This window comes from Sus scrofa, chromosome 10 (genome assembly GCF_054392235.1).
Source record: "Sus scrofa isolate SSC_HxYL_T2T_F1_AM1 chromosome 10, Sscrofa_HxYL_maternal_Yorkshire_Landrace_v2.0, whole genome shotgun sequence".
Taxonomy (NCBI): Eukaryota; Metazoa; Chordata; class Mammalia; order Artiodactyla; family Suidae; genus Sus; species Sus scrofa.
Window position 1 is genome coordinate 92,152,938 of NC_139392.1, and position 21,422 is coordinate 92,174,359.

At 41.0% G+C, this 21,422-nt stretch overlaps 1 protein-coding gene across 2 annotated transcripts in view; it reads right to left on the minus strand.

Annotated features, from left to right (window-relative positions):
• Positions 1 to 21,422, minus strand: part of NET1 (neuroepithelial cell transforming 1) — a 46,301-nt gene that overhangs the window by 23,006 nt on the left and 1,873 nt on the right. The window contains exons 1-3 of one of the 2 annotated variants that reach the window (XM_084980567.1): positions 11,820 to 12,306; positions 10,030 to 10,096; positions 3,045 to 3,104 (exon numbers count right to left, since the gene is read on the minus strand). In XM_084980567.1, coding sequence (XP_084836693.1) covers positions 3,045 to 3,104; positions 10,030 to 10,096; positions 11,820 to 11,989 — 297 coding nt within the window. In that variant the 5' untranslated portion in view covers positions 11,990 to 12,306. Of the gene's footprint in view, positions 1 to 3,044; positions 3,105 to 10,029; positions 10,097 to 11,819; positions 12,307 to 21,422 lie in introns of those variants that run through there. The other variant, XM_084980568.1, reaches the window with a different exon arrangement.

Sequence of the window (21,422 nt, forward strand, 5' to 3'; positions counted from 1 at the left end):
AAGCCTTTTAATGGGATCAGCTCATTTTCTAGTACTGTACCTTTTGCTTGATTTCACTATTTGCTAGTGGTTAGGCTTTTTTTTTTTTTCTTTTTACCAACTCTGTCAAGGTAGATGTTAATTCTGTAGCAATGCAAATACATTCTGTAGGCAGAGATGCAGATGGGGACATTGATCTGTCTCGTATAAAATGCAGCAATCTTATTCCACCTCTCTCTGGGATTAGAATGCTTCAGTGTTTCCTATAGTCCTCGCACCAGCTTTACCATTCTGTTAGCTCACTCATCCATGTGTTAATCTTTGACAGGCGTTCCCTCTTTAAAGGAAAAAAAAAAAGAGATGTAGCAAGTAACATAGAACACAGAAAATCTAAAATATACACCAAAAAAGAACGTGTTTCCCCCAAACCTTCTGTTGGTCTAATGGAGGCACACGGAACAGCTACGAGACTCACAGGGTTTCAGTATCTGACAGAGAAGGAGAGGGAGGGCAGCAGGGCTTCTCTGATGGTCCCAAGAGTAGGGAACCCCTACCATGGCACCCTAGTCTGAGAACAGCGCTCTAAACTGGGAAGGACTCCGAGGACCAAAGCCTTAGGCCAAGGGCAAGGACACTGCCAGGTAACAAGGTTTACTGGTGCTGCAACAGTCGCCCTTGGCCATAGAAACTCTTGAAAAGAACACTGCACTGAGAAAAACTGCTAGGAGTAGGGTCCAAATTGAGCAGAAAAGGGCAACAGAAGCAAAGACAAGAAGTCCAGATAAAAGAGACGGGGAGCAGAAAGAAAGACCTCAGAAAACAAGGAGAAGAGAGGAAGGAGAAGAGGTGCTGGTTGATTAAAATAACGCTCACGGGAATGAACAAATTTACCGCAGCCAAAGAGAGGGGACTGAAGGCATCCCATAAAGACAACCGACAGAACAAAACCATGAATCTTCCAAATACTGAAAGATATAGCAAAACATACAAGCAAAACCAAAAAGAGTGTAAAAATAGAACATGTAATGAAAGACAGTATGCTACTGTTTATCAAAAAAGTGGGATACATAAACATACATGCAACTGCTTATGACTTTAAAAAGTGGAAGAATAAACCATAAAATTGGTGAAAGAAACCAAAAACATTTTGTACAGAAGAAAGAAGTAGAGGAGAGGAGCCAGGGATAGAAACAAGAATCTTGTAGAGCTGACTTTAAAACTGTATACAATTTTGTTACACAATTCTAAGAAAAATTTAAAAAGGAGTAATTCTTAAATCTTGCAAATAAAAAAGTGCATTGGCATAATTACACATAGCAAAGAACTAACTCATGAGTAAATCGAGAGTAATTTTGTCTCATAGAACCCAGATTGTTGGTATAGTTGAAAAAGATCTAGATTGTTAAGATTAAGGAGATTAAGAAAAAGACCCTTTAGCACTGACTTTAAAAATCGCAATATAAACTCATGAGTTAGTTTATCTCAAAAGTATATATGTTTTCTAGCTCTGCCCATTAAAAGGCCTAGAAACAATGATCGATTAGTAGCAACAAGTGCTCCTCGTGCCCCGATTTTAGCCTCTAAAACTAGGGCTTTTGGAAATGACTGATTCCAGGTGTGGAAAAAAAAAAGAGAAAAAAAAAAGTAGGTAGGCCTGGAATAACTTGTCATCCAGGAAGAAAAGGAGGCTATTTATTCAGCTTCTAGATCTGAGGCAAGAGCCGTGACAAAAGGACACAGGAAATCAACACGCTGCACACTTAAATTTACACGATGTCCTATGTCAGCTACATCTTAAAGCTTGGGGAGCAAAGGACAAAGGTGCCACCTTGAGGCAGCAACCATGGTCAAAGACGGGATAATGCGAGCACAGTAAAACTAATAATTAAAGTGGATCGAGGCATAACATATCAAATGTGTCCACATCCATGAGTTCGTAACATATCAAAAGAGAAAAAAATCATTACTTACTTTTAGAGAATTCAAATGAAGAAAATCCATAATTTTTGAAAACTAGTAAAAGGAAGGAATCAAGTACCTGGCCTGCCTTTATTATAAATCAGTACCTTGGCGTAACCAGATGGTTGACGAAGGGAAGTTTCTCTTTACAGAAGTAGTCCAGTTAATAAAGAGGAACGATAGAGGCTCAATTTAACTACAACACCTTTTTCTTTCTTTGAAAACAAGATTTAAGAAAATGCAACTAAAGTTGTTTTGCAAAAAGCCTAAATTCTTCTATAAAGACATTATGTACACACCCTCCAAAAAATCTGGCTTGCCAGATTTGCTCAACTTTTGATGAGCAGACCTATAAAAATTTAATTTTTAGAAGATAGCTTATTGTTAAAAATAAGCAGAGGCTGTCATCATTAAATGTGATGTCAAACTTTTTTAAAAAATCTCACTTAAAATGTATAACTTTTCGTAACAATCTTTTTAAAAAGATTTCTTAAAACTAACATGGTTCTGTAAAACTTGCCAACTGACAAAAAATGAAATAATTCCAAAGATACCAGATTTTTGGACTTAACTACAACTTTACAGAAGAATATACATAATTGTTTTGACGTGTGCATTGAGCTTTAGTTTATCATGTGTCACACTCCAGAAACCCCTGGGCCACATCTGGCCTCTAGACAAGTTGTTTGGTCTTCATGATTTTTTAGAAAAAAAATCCCACATTTAAAATTTAGGAGACTTCCCACGGAGCCCAGATGTGGACAATCCCGCCTCCAGCAGTGGGCTGGAGCACAGCAGCAGCGGTGCGGTGCCCTCCGTCCCTGTCCCTTCTGTGCACAAACCACAGGCCTGGTCTCTGCAGGCAGGGGAGTCTGAGACACCACTATCGGCCAACATTGTTTTGCGGGAGATTTTCTGCTCATTCTTAACAAAGAAGGCGAACTATCTGCAAGAGCCAATATTATTCAGTTTTACATTTAAAAAATGCAAAGTGCAAAGAAACCCCAAACAAAACCCCCAGCACTCGCCCTCCTTATAGTGCAGAAATAAAACGGTATCTGCGTGTTCCTAAGTGCCTTCTCCTTCGCCAGAGTAGTAAGGCTTACCTTCAGATCAAGGCTGCTAAGGCTTACGACATCATCATCTTTTGCTCTTCTTTTCCTTTTCTGTGAAAAAGAAAAGATTTCATTCTTACATGGAAGGAATGGGTGGTACTCCATAAACCAAGACCACATACAACTAGAAAAGTCCCCTTTAAAATTAGGCTGTTTAGGAGGGATGGTCACAAATTATCTCTGGCACCTATGATGTCATACTTTCTAAAAGCCCCCTCTGACGAAATGATCTCTTGTGAAGTGATTTTGCCCCATTAAAAAAAAACTTATCTCAAGTTTTCCATAACAGAACTCTTATGTAAGTTAATTCTACATTTACTTTTGTTAGAGAAAAAGTAAATATGTTTTATATATAAAGGCAATATGTTTTTTTAAAAACGGAACACATTTTATTTATCCTGTTGGGGGGTTCAGTAGGAAAAAACTATCCTTTACTCATGGCCCCAGTAATTAAGATTTATTGCCTGGAGTTCCCGTCGTGGTGCAGTGGTTGACGAATCCGACTAGGAACCATGAGGTTGCGGGTTCGGTCCCTGCCCTTGCTCAGTGGGTTAACAATCAGGCGTTGCCGTGAGCTGTGGTGTAGGTTGCAGACGCGGCTCGGATCCTGTGTTGCTGTGGCTCTGGCGTAGGCCGGTGGCTACAGCTCCGATTCGACCCCTAGCCTGGGAACCTCCATATGCCGCGGGAGCGGCCCAAGAAATAGCAACAACAACAACAACAAGAGACAAAAAGACAAAAGACAAAAAAAAAAAAAAAAAAAAGATTTATTGCCTGAAGCAGGATTTACCAGCTGGAAGATGAATATGCCCACACCTGGAGTACCATCCAGTAAGCATCCACCACCTTCATTCAGCACCACTGGTGCCAATAGTGACAAAAACTGAAGGTACAGCTTTCATTTCTGGTCCTTAAACAATGTTTCTTCTCTTCTATCTCAAGAAAACTTTTCAGATTACTTGTGATACAGCCTAGCTCTTGTGAACTGTCAAACCTGACCAGCAGGGACTCCCCTTCAAGAACCTCCCCCCCCCCCACCCCCATGCCCCCAGAGAACCTGGTGGGAGGCGAGTCAGCACGGAGCAGGAAGCGGACAACAGAGAAGAGGAAAGAAGAGTCCAGAAGGGGGGGGATACACGGAGCCTGGACGTCTATCTCAGAAGCAAGCTGTCATGAAGACAACAGCAGAGGGAACTTCATGAAGTGAGAAAGGCCACCTGAATCAAGCCTCTTTGTGAAAGACCAGGAAAACTAATTCACATTAAAGTGAACAGAGGAGTTCCGTCGTGGCTCAGTGGTTAACGAATCTGACTAGGAACCATGAGGTTGCAGATTCAATCCCTGGCCTCACTCAGTGGGTTAAGGATCCGGTGTTGCCGTGAGCTGTGGTGTAGGTCGCAGATGCAGCTCTGATCTGGCGTTGCTGTGGCTCTGGTGTAGGCCGGTGGCTACAGCTCTGATTAGACCCCTAGCCTGGGAACCTCCATATGCTGAGGGTGCACCCTAGCAAAGACAATAAAAAATAATAATAATAAAAAATGAACAGAAAAATCCTCCAAGTCAAATCCTACACAAAGCAACTCTGAGAGAAAGAGAGTGAGGGGAAGAATAATAGCCCTACAAGGAATGAAGTCACCTCAAAAGGAAATGCTCAAAGAGGCAGAGCAAACCTATAAAGTACTATTTCAATTTTAGCTAAAAGACATTAAGAAAATGATACAAGACATGAACAAACATATAAATCAGAGGTGACAGAACTGAAGAAACCTTTACTGATCCTAAGGTTATATCCAGAAGATGCAGGAAAGTCTCATTAACATGACCCTAATTTGGAGACGGGATTAAGATGGCGGAACAGAAGGACTGGAGCTCAACTATTCTCCTAAAAACAACAAAATTCACAACAAAAGACTGAGCATTCTTCACCAAATGGACCAGAAACCTTAAAAAAGATAGCCTACTCCAGAAGAAAAAGAGGAGGACACATCAAGAGGTAGGAGGGGTGATTTCACGATATAAACAACCCCATACCTCCTGGGTGGGAAGCTCCACAGACTGGAAACTAACTGGTTCACAGAGACTCACCTACAGGCGTGAGAGTTCTGAGTCCCACATCAAACCCTCACATGCGGGGACCTGGCCCTGGGAGAAAGAGCCCCTGGAGCATCTGGCATTGAAGGCCAGTGGGGCTTGTGCGCAGGAGCTCCACGGGACTGGGGGAAACGGAGACCCCATTCTTAAAAGGCGCACACAGACTTTCACGTGTGCTGGGTCCCAGGGCAAAGCAAAGTCTCCATAGAACTGGGTCAAACCTGACTGCAGTTCTTGGAGGACAACCTGGGAAAACAGGGGTGAACGTGGCTTGTTCTGAGGGAAGGACATTGAAAGCAAAGCTCTTGGGAATATTCAACAGCCTGCCTTTCTCTGGAGGGGGTCCTTTTGGGAAAATCTGGCCCCACCCGTCAGCCAGTGCTGAGAAGCCCCAGGGCAAACAACAACCCAGGTGGGCTCACAGCCCCGCCCCTCAGGAAACAGGCTCCCTAAAGACCCCTCAGGCACACAGCTGCCTCTAATCCCATCCAGAGACTAAGCCCCACCCACCAGAGGGATTAGAATCGGCTCCACCTACCAGGGGGCAGGCATCAGCCCCTCCCATCAGGAAACCTACAACAAGCCCCCCATACTCACTTCAGCCACAAGGGGAGGAGACACCAGAAATAAGAGAGGCTACAACTCTATTATCTATAAAAAGGTCACCACACCAAAAATTTATAAAAATGAAAAGACAGAGAACTATAACTCAGATGAGGGAGAAAGGAAAAACCCCCAGAAAATCAGCTAAGCCATGAGGAGATTCTCAGCCTCCAGGAAAAAGACTTTAGACTGTCGATGCTGAAGATGATGCAAGACATTGGAAATAAACTGGAGGCAAAGATGGATAACTTACAGGAAACACCGAGCAAAGGGATACAAGATATAAAACTTCAACAAGAAGAGATGCAAAATACAATAACTGAAATAAAAAATTCACCAGAAGCAGCTAACAGCAGAATACAGCAGGCAGAAGAACGAATAAGCGAGGTGGAGGACAGATTAGTGGAAATTATGGATGCAGAACAGAAAAGAGAAAGAAGATTGAAAACAAATGAAGAGAGTCTCAGAGAACTCTGGGACAACGTTAAACGCACCAACATCCGTATTATAGGGGTGCCAGAAGGAGAAGAGAGAGAGAGAAGGGGACAGAAAAAATATTCCAAGAGATAATAGCCGAAAACTTGCCTCACATGGGAAAGGAACCACTCACTCAAATCCAGGAAGCACAACGAGTACCATATAAAATAAACCCAAGGAGGAACACCCCAAGACACATATTAATCAAACTGACCAAAACTAAAGACAAAGAGAAAATCTTGAAAGCAGCTAGGGAAAAGAAACAAATAACATACAAGGGAACCCCAAGGTTATCAGCAGATTTTTCAGCAGAAACTCTGCAGGCCAGAAGGGAATGATGAAAGGAAAAAACCTCCAACCAAGATTACTCTACCCAGCAAGGCTCTCATTCAGATTTGAAGGAGAAATCAAAACCTTCGCAGATAAGCAAAAGCTGAGAGAATTCAGCAACACTAAACCAGCCTTACAACAAATACTAAAGAAACTTCTCTAGGCAGAAAAGAACAAGAGAAGAAGGAAAGAAAAAAGAGCAGCAAAAATAAATACAAAGCAATTAATAAAATGGCAATAAGAACGTACATATCAATAATTACCTTAAATGTTAATGGACTAAATGCCCCAACCAGAAAGACATAGACTGACTGGCTGAATGGATACAAAAACAAGACCCATATATATGCTGTCTTCAAGAGACCCACTTCACTTCTAGGGACACCTACACATTGAAAGTGAGAGGATGCAACATGATTCTAATTTTGAAAAGCAAACTAAGCAAATATCCTTTGAGGCTGTGTGTCAATAACCCTAAGAGCCAAGGGTAGAGGGGTATGTACAGTGCTAGTGACGTGGGTGAGAGTGGAAGTTGGGGGAGGAAGAACTTACACAGGGAGAAGAGAGGAAAGGGAGAGGAAACCACCACAAAAAGACGGTGCTGAAGGTAAAAAAGCACGTGCGGGGTCACACAGAGTATGTGAAACTGTATACACATGTGGGCATATGTATAACGAAATTTAACAGATTTTTTAAATTCTACTGCTTTCTTTAAAATATTTTCAAATTTTGCTTTTCACATTTTCTGTTCAATCCATCTAGGACTTATTAACCCCATGTTGAGAGTGTGCTTCCTTCACAATGCCTAGGAGACAGTAAGGCCATTATACACGGGTGTCGGCTTCTGGGGTCTCCGTTTTATTCCATTGGTCTACTGAGCCATACCTGCACCCTTTTTATGCCGTGTAATTTCTGTACTTTTGGAGTAAGTCATATTCTCCCTGATGTGTACTCTACTTTTGCTGTTGTGTGTCTTCTACTTCCTTGTAAGAATTGTAGAATGAGATGTATTATACTCTAGTGAGGTTTCTATCAGAACTGCATTGAATGTATGAATTAATTTGGAGAGAATGGACATTTTTTATGCTCTTGAGCCTTTCCTTGCAGGAAATGGTAGAGCTGTTCATTTAATTAGGTGTTTAATGTTACTGGTGCTTTCCGATTTTTCCCATAAAAGTCTCACAGAGCTTTTCATAGATTTATTCCTAGTTAAATTTTTTTATGTCAATAAAAGCATCTTTAAAAATTGTATTTAATTATTTACTACTAATATATATACATTCTGTCGATTTTTTTAGAATAATTTTTATAGCCTTGCTCAAACTCTTAGTTTAATAGCTGCTCTTGATACCCTCTTGTATATTCTATGGAGACAATGAAATCATGCTGTCTCTTCCTTTCTAATCTGTGTATCCTTGGTCTTCCTGCTTTACTGGGTTGGCTCGGAGCACTGGTACAATGCTGAACGAACACGATGACAGCACGCTTTTTTCTCAATTTAAAGGGAATGTCTCTAACATTTTATCATTACCTATACTGTCTGTGGTAGGTCTCAGGATATGGAAGTTCTGTTCTATCCCTGGTTTGCCAAGAATCATGCCAGGCTGCTGATTTTACTTTTTCTACTCTTACTTCTCCTATTTTTTTTTTTTTTTTTTTGGTTTACTCTATTGTTTTTTTCTCACCTCGAATTAGATGCTTAATTTTTGTTCTTTTTCTTTCCTAACCTAGGTATTTAGAGTTATAAATCCCCTTCTTAGTATTCTTTAATTACATTCCAAAAGTTTTTTTTTTTTTTCCTTTTTGGCCACCCCATAGCAATGCAGGATCCTTTAACCAAGGGTACCAGGCTGGGGATTGAACCTGTGTCCTGATGTTGCAGAGACAACACTGACCCTGTCGTGGTGCCACGGCAGGAACTCCCAAAGGTTTTAATACATGAACCATGAGATGTTTCTTTTGCTATAGAAACCTCTACAAAAGTGTTTTCCCAAGTTAGATCCGTTTATCCCAGAGGATATGCAAAATATCTTCCCTGGAATACAGGAGGAAAATGTTAGAGCTTCACTTTTATGCATTTCTTAATCCCTAAAATAAACTTTACTAAAATTTAATATACAGATGATAAGCTCATCATCACTCACATTTTTAAATGAGTGAAAGACAATGACAATCTAATCAGGTCCAATTTGGAAGCCAGCCCCCAACTGTGAAATTATTTTGGTTAGTTGAAATATACATTTGTGGCTACCACCAGTAACCTCACCCTAGGTGAATATTGTTCTTTGAGATACGAACAGTGTATCTTTGGTAGATACCTAAAAATTAAAATAAATGCATGAGGGGTACTGCTCCAAATATTTTCGCTGGGAGTTCCCCCAGTGGCACAATGGGATCGACAGGGTTTCTGCAGCAGCAGGAATGCAGGTTTGATCCCCGGCCCTGGCACAGTGGGTTAAGTGGTGCAGGTCACAGCTCCGGTTAGAATTTGATCCCTGGCCCAGAAACTCCGTATGCCTCAGGGTGGCCAAAAAAGGAAAAAAAATATTTGTTTTTTTTTTTGCTGGTAGGCTTGCAAAATCATATTTAGAGACACTTCTCTGATAAAGTTTTTCTGTTTAAATTTAGGTTCTTCAACTAGTAAGGGAAAGGGATAAAGGTGAAAGACATCTCAAAGGAAAATGTGGAACTGCATTAAAATCAGGAGACTGTGCTAGGAATACTTTACTGAGGAATTAATGTATGCAAATGTTAAGGGTACAGAAATCTCAAACAGGAATCCCAGACACAGAAATTAAATACAACAGAATAGAATACAAATGAAATATGCATTGCTGAACCCATCGGCACATCATCAACACGTGCACACAAGTTTGGCCAACCAGCAGAATCATTTTTGCTATTTCCTCCAAATAAGAAAAGCATAAGAATTATGCTCTATTTGTACATACTTTATTTATAGGAGTATCAGGAAGTAATAAGTTTTAATTACCAAAACCCTCCAATTTTCTGGTGTCACTTTGCACAAGATTAGATGCCTCTGTAAAGTCTCATTCTGAAAATAATGAAGCAGACTTCTATATTAAGATGATTTATAACAGAAATCATTCATTCATTATATATATTATCTACCATCAGTTTTATGTTTTTCAACCAAGAAAAAAATTGTTAGAGTATGTGCATCAAAATAGCTTCACATTTCATAATATATTCTCTTAATTTTAACACTGGTAGGAATAAGAGAAAGAACTGCATAAAGATAAACAGATCTGATACTTTTCAAAATACATTTTATATGTAACTGAAATAAAAACTCTTTCAGTTTGTTGGCAGAAAAAAATTATATCAGGTTGCCAAAGATGGTGACAGCATCTCTACTTCAAGACTTTCAGACAACTGAGCTATTCACCAGCCTGAAAGACAACCCAGGAATTCTACCTAATGTCTTGAAATAAAAACCCAGGTCTCTACTCACCAAAGTTAAGTCCCAATGGGGGCCAGGTGTTAAAAATGTGAAGGAGCTACCTCTCCGAAGGGAGTATCTGTTAACAGAAAATTCAAACAATAAATACAGCGAGAGTAACTTCAGTAAAATAAAGCACTAGGCAGATAAAAAGCTATCTTTTTTCATAGTTTCAAAGCTGCTCAAAGTAGCCTTAGCAGTCATTCAGTTGTAGAAATAAGAGGGAGGTGTACATAACACACACACAAAACACCAAACAGGGTATAAGTTCTAGTCATTTTAAGAAACTTTACAAAAGTGGAGAATTCAGCAATCTTTTTTTTGGGGGGGGGGCTGTGCCCACGGCAAGCAGAAATTCCCAGGCCAGGGACTGAACCCATGCCACGAATGTAACCAGAGCCATAGCAGTTGACACCACCAGATCCTTAACCTGAAGAGCCACTAGGGACCTCCAAAACTTTACAAAAGTGAAAGAGCCTTAACAAAATCAGTGAATAAATTAAAAATATTAAAAAAAATAATTCACCAGAGTTCATTTTAGAAACATATACACAGCTCAATAATATGAAATATATTTATTAATATATTGCACTAATAGCTTAAAAAACAGTAAACGATGCGAAAAGTACTTGATAAAATTTAGCATTCATGCTTAAATTTTTTTTTTTTTTGGGTCTTTTTAGGGCCACACCTATGACATATGGAGGTTCCCAGGCTACAGGTCAAATCAGAATTGTAGCTGCTAACCTACACCACAGCCACAGCAATGCAGAACCTGAGCCTCGCCTGCAACCTACACCACAGCTCATGGCAATGCCAGATCCTTAAGCCACTGAGCGAGGCCAGGGATGGAACCTGAATCCTCATGGATGCTAGTCAGATTTGTTTCCGCTGAGCCACGATGGGAACTCCTCATGCCTAATATTTTAAAAGCAAGAATAAAAGAATACTTAGATAATTAACAAAACCCAAATGCATTTATTTTCTATTTCATGTTTAAATCTCTTCCATGTACTGATTTTTTAAAAAATTATGGTTTAATAAACCAAAATGAAAAGCTTTGAATAACTATATCTGAGGCGGAGGTTTCAATGAAGATTGAAATTTGACTAGGATTTTGTTCTTTACTACTAAAATGACACATTTTTCTTCTGTGTCATCTTGCCATTCAATGTAAAGAAACAAAGCAAGAGAATCCTATAAACACGTCTTATAAATCTGCTTATAAGCATGTCTTCACCTTTATAAAACATAAACATCTATGTTTAAAAAACACGTAGGAAAATCACAAAACATAGCACAGGAAGTAAAGCTTTAAACTACACTTGTGAGAAGAACAAAGGCTGCTTATTCAGAGCCGGCAAGAGCAAGGCAGCTGCTCACCATCACCTGTGGCCAGGCAGCCCCAAAGGCAGGCTGAGGAATGGAGAAGAGGGAGGGCTGCAGGTGTGCCCAGACAGGAGGCTGCTGGCAGGGGGAAGCTGCAGGCAGGCTAACCAGCACCGCGGCATCCTACGGTATTTATTTGCTCTATCTGGTTTTAAGTTGGAAGCAGGGACAAAATTTAGGGAAGGTGATAGTTACGGATCAAGTCCTGGCCATTTGGGGCCAATTATTACAGAAGTTATTGCTTGGTTTCCTGGGTTATCAGGCCATTGTCCCTTTGTATATTCTGTCTCTCACCCTTGACCCTCAAGGTCACTATAAGTTACAAAACACCAGAGACGACAGTTATTTCTACAAAAATTTACAAACTTAAACACAAGTTTTCTAAACTAAATATAAAGCAGACATTTACTTACTTTTTGACAAGGAACACAAGGGAAAACAGCTGTAAGAAGAGAAAGGCTAGCAAAAGAGCGTCACAAAAGAATGAACGGTTAAGTAATATTAAAGCTGAATCAAAGAGAGACCGCAATGAGCAAAGCATAGAAGAGCCAGGAAGGTTCTGTGGGCAAAGGGAATAGTACATGTTAAGGGGTAGTGCAATGAATTATATTCAGGAAACTGCAAGTAGTTGCTATGTTTGAGTATAACAAGAAATAAAGAAGGGCTGGGTCATGATAAAAGGCCTGACACACAACCCTTAGAGAGGATGGACTTGATCCTGAATATGTATGGCAGCGTCCGCAACTGCGTTCTAAGTAACAAGAAGGATGGCCTGGAAGCAGGCAAGACTGGTCGGGAAGACCCGTGAAGAGGCAGCTCCAACACTGCTCACAGCAGATGGTCGGGGACGGAGGGACACAGCAAGGTTAGAGAGGAGCAGCAGAGCAGGAGGGCCCGCCCGCACAAAACGGTAGGCAGGAGGAGCTTCCTCTTCTTCCCCACGCCTGCTCAGGAACTGTTACGCTTCCTGGCATGGAGAAAGAGGATGCCACTAATAATAACTAGAAACAGACGCAGAAAGATCTTAAGCTATTTAAAGCAAACATTTCCTAAATAATTATTTGGAGCTCAAAAATTTATTTGAGAGTTCCCGTCGTGGCGCAGTGGTTAACGAATCCGACTAGGAACCATGAGGTTGCGGGTTCGGTCCCTGGCCTTGCTCAGTGGGTTAAAGGATCTGGTGTTGCCGTGAGCTGTGGTGTAGGTTGCAGACGCGGCTCGGATCCTGTGTGGCTGTAGCTGTGGCGTAGGCTGGTGGCTACAGCTCCGGTTAGACCCCTAGCCTGGGAAACTCCATATGCCGCAGGAGCGGACCAAGAAATGACAAAAAGACAAAAAAAAAAAAAAAAAAAAAATTTATTTGAGGGCCTCTGTAGTGGAGCAAAATAACTTAAAGAACTGATGATTTTTCTTGCTACTGCAGAAAAGTCAAGAAAGAATGAAGAAAATAGCATAATTTTTGATAAAACACGAAGACATCTGAAATAAATTATAATTCATATGACCAAAGAATACATATCATATTATAGTATACATACAATATTAAAAGCAAATGCCAAAAAAATTACAGGGAAAACAGGACCTTCATACCTTATGAGTCCACAGGTCACACTTTAAAAACACTGCTTACATACTACATAGTTCAAAAGAGCCATCGGTGGGGACTGGGTTGAGAAGTAGTAATTATAATTTCTCAGAAGATTATTTTTTAATCTAATACCAATATTCGTCACAAAGTAGTCATCACAATGGCACTTAAAACAGTCAAAACCCATTTCCTTTCAGGTGTAAGACAAACATTGCGGAGAACACAAAACCAGAGCTACTCATTTCTTGATTCCCTAGAACTGTCCGTATTGACTTTGGAATGAATTAGATGTTTAAAAGCTGGAAAGAATTAGCTCGTAGGAATTTTAAACAGGTTAACAAAGTATTTCCAATTGGATGGCAAGATTCTTTTTAGCTCTAGCTGTAATCGGCTTTACAGTAATGCTATTTTTTCCCATTTCAATAACAAGTACTTATTTATCTTGAATACCCATGGAAAACAGGAACCCAAAAAAACAAATTGTACCCAGAAAGCATGTGAGTCAGTGCCAACTTTCAAAAATCTTGGAAAGACATATAGTCATTTTTTAACAGGGGTCAGACTCAAAATGTAAGAGCTATTTTAAATCCTTGTGGGAAAAAATTTTGACTTCAGAAAACATTAAAAGTAGCCTTTCTAGAAGATACCCAGTACAGTCCATTTACATGGGAGTTCAAAGCTGAAATAAGAAGTGATGGTCCCTCATCTTCTCAAGAATTTTTCTCCAGTCTTTTTTTTCATATACCCAAATAGTTACAGAATTTAAGGCATAAAATAAGCTGGTACTTGAAGGAGCTGGCTTGGTGTATTAAACTGAGTTTCCTATTAACCCCATGTGATTATTCCTTGGCCTCTAACATACTTCCTTTTGCATCATCTGGTGTTTTTGAATTCCATAGATTATTGCTACACTAAACTACATCTAGTCTAAACAAAGCATAGTTAACAATGGTAAAGTTGATGTTCAAAAGGAAACTGATCCTGTTAATTCATTCTTAAGCCAAGTTATATTTTCAGAGCTTATGACTTAGGTCACTGCCCTCCTCTACCACACAGGTAATTAGAGCTGAACTGGAATTATAAACGGTAGAAAAACAGCTCAATAACATTTTCATAAGGTGTATCAGACAATGGAAGTGACATGACTCTTCTAATTAAAAAGGAAAATAAACTAGAAAAATGATACTGGCTTATCAAAAGATACTCAGCGCTTTACAATGAAAACAACCAAAATTTTTAAGCAAGCAAAATAGAAGGACTAATGACAGGAGTATAGCAGAGCAGGTCACTGCCACTAGCAAGAAAGAAGACTCGAGGCATAGGGACACTTGAAATATGACAAAGTATAACTGAAAATTTTGGGGGATGCCTCAGACTGTTAACAAGAATTACTTCCTACGTGAAAACAAGAAAAGGCAGTAGTATTGAAATGTAGCTGTTGGGTGCAATTCAAAGACATTTCTTTATTTTTTATTTTTATTTTTGTCTTTTTGCCATTTCTCGGGCCGCTCCTGCGGCACATGGAGGTTCCCAGGCTAGGGGTCTAATGGGAGCTGTAGCTGCCAGCCTACTCCAGAGCCACAGCAATGCAGGATCCGAGCCGCGTCTGCGACCTACACCACAGCACACGATCGTTAACCCACTGAGCAAGGGCAGGGATGGAACCTGCAACCTCCTGGCTCCTAGTCAGATTCATTAACCACTGCGCCACGACGGGAACTCCAAAGATATTTCTTAGCCTAATTACAAACTATTATACATAACTCACAAGCAACTAAAATTGAAAATGTTAATCTGTAAATGCCAAGGGTGCCATGACGGTAGGAAGAATGATGCCAATGATTCTTTATGGTCAACACTTGTTTCTATTTGGGGTCTGAACTACTCAGGTTCTTGACTGCTTTGCATATCAGGCAAAAACAATGATAATTATTAGAGAAACGAATAACTTGGGTGTAATATCTGATGTAGTAGACATCACCTATTGTTTTTTTTAATTACACTATAGTTAATATACAACATTGTGCCAGTTTCTGATGTGCAGCAAAATGACCCAGTCATACATATACATAGATTCCTTTTCTGATATTATCTTCCATCACGTCCTATCCCAAGTGACTGGATATAGCTCCCTGTGCTGTACAGCAGGACCTCACTGGCCATCCCTTCTAAATGGAACAGTTTGCATCTACTAACCCCAACCCCAGTCCATCCCTCTCCCTCCCCCTCCCCCTTGCCAACCACAAGTCTGTTCTGTGTGCCCTTGAGTCTGTTTCTGTTCTGTCGATAGGTTCATTTGTGCCATATTTTAGATTCCACATGTAAGTGACACCATATGGTATTTAGCTTTCTCTCTCTGACTTACTTCCCTTAGTATGAGAGTCTGTAGTTGCATCCATGGTGTCTGCCTGTGGTTCTGACTGCCGAGCATCTCTGCCACTAAGGACCTGTCCCGTCCCCCCCCACCCCCCCCGGAAGTCTGGTGGAGCTGGTAATCATGGAGACTATCTCCTCTATCAAACTGGAGTTTCCTCACCTGTATCTGAAAGACCCAAATAGCAGACGCCTCTTGGAACATCTCTAGTCTAGAACACAGGGAGCATCTAGAAGCCAGTGCGGGAGTTCCCGTCATGGCGCAGTGGTTAACGAATCCGACTAGGAACCATGAGGTTGCGGGTTCGATCCCTGCCCTTGCTCAGTGGGTTAACGATCCGGCGTTGCCGTGAGCTGTGGTGTAAGTTGCAGACGCGGCTCGGATCCCGCGTTGCTGTGGCTCTGGCGTAGGCCGGTGGCTACAGCTCCGATTCGACCCCTAGCCTGGGAACTTCCATATGCCGCAGGAGCGGCCCAAGAAATAGCAACAACAACAACAAAAGACAAAAAAAAAAAAATAGAAGCCAGTGCGCAAACACGCATTCCAGACATCACAACATCCTACACTGACACTCAGACGATCATCTGGCACCTTTACATTATGCATTTCCAATAGACTTGCCAGGACGCCTTGCCCACAGCATCAAATTCTGGAGAGAGGTACAGGGATACCATCAGCAGCAAGTAACAGTGAAGGAAGGGAACAATATCTAAAAGCATACATCATGAAAAGTCTACTAACATTTGGGAGTTCCTGTCATGGCACAGTGGTTAACGAATCTGACTAGGAACCATGAGGTTGCGGGTTCGATCCCTGGCCTTGCTCAGTGGGTTACGGATCCGGCGTTGCCGTGAGCTGTGGTGTAGGTCGCAGGCGAGGCTTGGATCCCATGTTGCTGTGGTGTAGGCTGGCGGCTACAGCTCCGATTGGACCCCTAGCCTGGGAACCTCCATATGCCTCAAGAGTGGCCCAAGAAATGGCAAAAAAAAAAAAAAAAAGAAAAAAAGACACCCCCCCCCAAAAAAAAACTACTAACCTTTGGAAAACAGTCTGGCAATTCCTTAAAAAAGTTAAACACAGGCTTACCCTATGACCCAGCAATGCCAGTTCTAGGAATCCACCCATGAGAAATGAAAACGTGTTCACACACAGACTTGTGTGTAACGTATGTCAATGCTCCCAGCAGCATTACCCATGACAGCCAAACTGGAAACAGTTCAAATCTCCAACAACTGGTAAATAGAAGAAAATGTGGAATATTCATTTCATACAATGGAATATTATCTAGCAATAAAATGGAATGAAATAGGGAGTTCCCCGGTGGCCTAGCGATTAAGGATTTGGTGTTGTCACTGCTATGGTTAGGGTTCAGCCCCTGGCCCAGGAACTTCCACATGCCAAGGGTATAGCCAAATAAATAAATAAATAAATAATAGCCATTGTTTACCCATCTTAATTTAAAAATGTTTAAAAAAACCAGAATGAAATATTGATGCATGCCATAATATGGATTAACTTCAAAACATGCAGAGCCAAAAGATTACATATTACATGATTCTATTTATATGAGATGTCCAGAAATAGAAATTTTTAGACATGGAAAGCAGATCAGTGGCTGCCTAGGCCCGGGGGTTGGGGCAAGGAGTGAATGCAAACAAACTTGAGAGGATATTTGGGGTATAAATGTTCTGACAGTGGATTGTGTCATAAACTTACTAATAATCACTGAATCATATAATGGGTAAATGTTATGACATGCAAATTATATCTCAATTAAAATGGTTAAAAAGTGCAGTCTCCCCCTTTTTTTTTTTGGCTGCAGTATGCACTGGCTTGCTGTGAGGTCTCAGTTCCCAGACCAGAGACTGAGCCAGGGCTGCAGAGGAGAAAGTGTCGAATATTAACCACTAGACTACCAGGCAACTCCAAAAGTGCAGTCATTTTGGTGTGGGAGCAGAGAACCTTAGGAGTTAATGGGTGCATTCTTTTATTTTCAGCAACTGTTAATATAAACAGTGATAATAATGACAATCCTGGGTTATCAAGGCTTGATCTGTGTTTATGTGCCCTTAGTTTAAAAAATGTTTTGAATAACAGTCCACCCCACAAGTTAAATTCCCTTAAAGGGAACCAAATGATCTCTTGTGGGATTTTTAATTTGGTATCCATAGGTGGACTGCAGAGGCTCACAAATCTGAAATTTTATGAGCACTTTTGGGGGGGAATCGTTTTCCCGTGATTTTTTGACAAGGCATGCAAGACCCCTGGTGATGCAGCTCTTCCTTCTTCATTCTGTATAACCTCTCAGCACTTCCTCCTCTCTCTCCCTCTCAGTCCTCTCCCTCCACAGTGAGCCATCCGTGATACTAGGAACTCACTGTGCTCACTTGCATAAGGAAGGCCTTTTGAACATACTGCCCTGTCCTGACAGCACCTATTTCTATCCACTCTCTACAGGGCTCCTCCAAGACTCAGGGATTACAACAGGGGATCATTTCCTGTTTTCTCCAGGAAGGAGAGGGGTTCCTTTTATTTGCCTCTATGGCATCCTGTGTATAACCACTATGATAACTGGTACCATACACTATAATAATTACTGACTTTCTTCTCTATACCATTATAAGCTCCTGCAGAGTAAGGGCAGTATTTTCCGTCTCCATATTCCTAGTGTCTGACACATATTTCCTGAATAAATCATACCTCGTCCTCTTCTCAACCAGCTCCAAACATTCTAAATTCATTATTTCAACTGTCTGATGGAAACTAAGATCAACTTGCTCCTCTCCAGCTGCAATGGTCTTTCATTCCTTACTGAACCGAAGTCTCCAGTCTCCCTCATCATAACATTCCACATAGTTCACCATGTCCTTTCTTTCTTTCTTTTTTTGTCTTTTTGCCTTTTCTAGGGCTGCTTCCTGCGGCATATGGAGGTTCCCAGGCTAGGGGTCTAATCAGAGCTGTAGCTGCCGGCCTACGCCACAGCCATAGCAATGCAGGATCCAAGCCGCGTCTGCGACCTACACCACAGCCAGATCCTCAACCCACTGAGCAAGTCCAGGGATCAAACCTGCAACCTCATGGTTCCTAGTCGGATTCGTTAACCACTGCGCCACGACGGAACTCCCACCATGTCTTTTCTTGACTTATAAATATAAGACAAGACACCATAAAACTCCTAGAAGAGAAGCCATAAAAATGGGATAAAGTATAGAATAAATTTCCTATTTGTCTCAGCATATTTTCCATTCCACTTCTCCAGTGGGAGTAACTTAATCTGTTTCTTAAGATCCATGATATAATAATCTGTGTGAATGCAATTGTGTTTAAATGTATGCATTTTAATCTATAAAAAATAAAAATAAAATTTCACACACACACACAAAAAACTCCTGGAAGAGAACATATGCAAAACATTCTCTGACATAAACCTTATGAATATTTTCTCAGGTCAGTCTCCCAAAGCAACAGAGAACAAAAATAAACCAATGGGACTAATCAAACTGACAAGCTTTTGCACAGCAAAGGAAACCAAAAAGACCACTTACAGAATGGGAGAAAATAGTTTCAAATGATGCAACTGACAAGGGCTTAATCTCTAGAATATATAAACAACTTATACAACTCAACAGCAAAAAAGCCAACCACCCAATGGAAAAATGGGCAAAAAACGTGAATAGACATTTCTCCGAGGAAGATATACAGATGGTCAACAAGCACATGAAAAAATGCTCAACATCCCTGATTATTGGAGAAATGCAAATCAAAACTACCACGAGATACCACCTCACACCAGTCAGAATGGCCATCATTCATAAGTCCACAAATAGCAAGTGTGGGAAGGGGTGTAGAGAAAAGAGAACCTCCTGCACTGTTGGTGGGAATGTAAGCTGGTACAGCCACTATGGAGAACAGTATGGAGGTGCCTTAGAAATCTATATATAGAACTACCACATGACCTAGCAGTCCCACTCTTGGGCATATATCTGGACAAAACTTTCCTTAAAAAAGACACATGCACCTGCATGTTCATTGCAGCCCCACTATTCACAACAGCCAAGACATGGAAACAACTCAAATGTCCATCGACAGAGGATTGGATTAGGAAGATGTGGTATGTATACACAATGGAATACTACTCAGCCACAAAAAATGACATAATGCCATTTGCAGCAACATGGATTGAACTAGAGACTCCTCCAGAGTGAAGTAAGTCAGAAAGAGAAAGACAAATACCATATGATATCACTTATATCTGGAATCTAATACACAGTACAAATGAACCTTTCCACAGAAAAGAAAATCATGGTCTTGGAGAATAGACTTGTGGTTGCAAAGGGGGCGGGGGAGGGAGTGGGAGGGATCGGGAGCTTGGGGCTAATGGATGCAAACTATTGCTCTTGCAATGGATTTACAATGAGGTCCTGCTGTGTAGCACTAGGAACTATGTCTAGATGCTTATATCGCAACATGACAATGGGAGAAAAAAGTATGTATACATGTACGTGTAACTTGGTCCCCATGCTGTACAGTGGAAAAAAAATTAAAAAAAAATTCTTTCTTCAGTTTGCTTCCTGGACACTGATCTCACTTGGTTCTTTCTTGCTTCACCAGCTGCTCCTAAGCATCCTCATTACCCTGACCCTAGATGGGAGGGCTGGGGGGGCCTCAGGGTTTGATCCCCAAGCTCTTCTTCATTTAGACTCACTACCTAGATGACTTCCCAGTGCTATGACTTCAATCTATTTGCTGCTAACCCGAGTTATCCCTGGTGACACAGATGTGTTCACTTTATGAAATTTCACCAAGCAAAATACGATGCATGCACTCTTTCATTTGACCGTTATGCTTCAATAAAAGTTTTTTTAAAAAAGAGAAAAAAAGAAAAAGGAAAAAAAAATGTGATGAATTCCTTAGCAGGAATCTCAGAATATATCCCAAAGCAAACTTCCCCCCCCGGTCTTTCCTTTCAGAGAACATGGAAACCCTACCTTCTGGTGCTCAGACCGTGGACTCATTCTTCATTCCTCTATTTCTCTCAACTCCATATTTAATCCATCTGCAAATCCTGTCAGCTGTATTTTCAAAACACATTCTAAAAAGAATATTTTCCACCACGTCTAGCACTCAGATGGCTCAAATGTGATAACCTGTTAACTGGTTTCCTCAATTTGTGTCCTTGCCACACATAAGCAAGGATTCTTTTGCAATATAGATCACATCATTTCCTTCTGCTTCCCCATCACGGATTCGAGGTTAAAGCCCCTTTTTGCGCGGTCTTCTCGTACTACCGGACCTGGCCCCAGTCACCCCTCGACCACATCGCCTACCTTTCTCCCCTTTATTTCACTCCACTCCAGTCATCCTGGCTTCCCTGCAGTCCTTGAACATACCAAATAGGACTCTAATTCAAAGCTTCTGCGTTTACTGCCTTTTTCTCCAAACAGTCACATGGCTTAGTTCCTTAATTTCTCCAGATTTCTGATTAAATGGCAGTACCATCAGGAGAGAGACTTTTCCTTGCGATCTTTTAAAAAAGAGCAGCATCGCTCTCTCCTTGTCTCTATCCCCCTACCAGGCCTTAGGTCTCTTCACTGTATGCCCACCTGATGTTTTAGTATTTATTTCATTACTGATTTCATCTCCAACCAGAACTTAAGCTTCGTGAGAGCAGGGACTTACTCCATCTGTTCACCAGAATCCCTGTTTCTACAATAATGCTGGCACAAGGCAGCGGCTCAAAAGCATCACTGAATGCATGCAGAATGAATTTAACACCACCTCTGCTACAGGTTTTTGAAATTCTATGTTCCTTTCTCCCTTAACCAGGCTTTCCTGATACTCCGATTTCTCAGCCTCTCTGCTCTTTTACTACTTCTTACACACAGCCTGTAATCGGTATAAAGGTTTCAGGCAAGGACTATCCTAAACTTCAAAATATAAAGCAATTATCCGGGAGTTCCCATCATGGCTCAGTGGTTAACGACTCTAAGAATCAAGAGGTTGCGGGTTTGATCCCTGGCCTCGCTCAGTGGGTTAAGGATCTGGCGTTGCCGT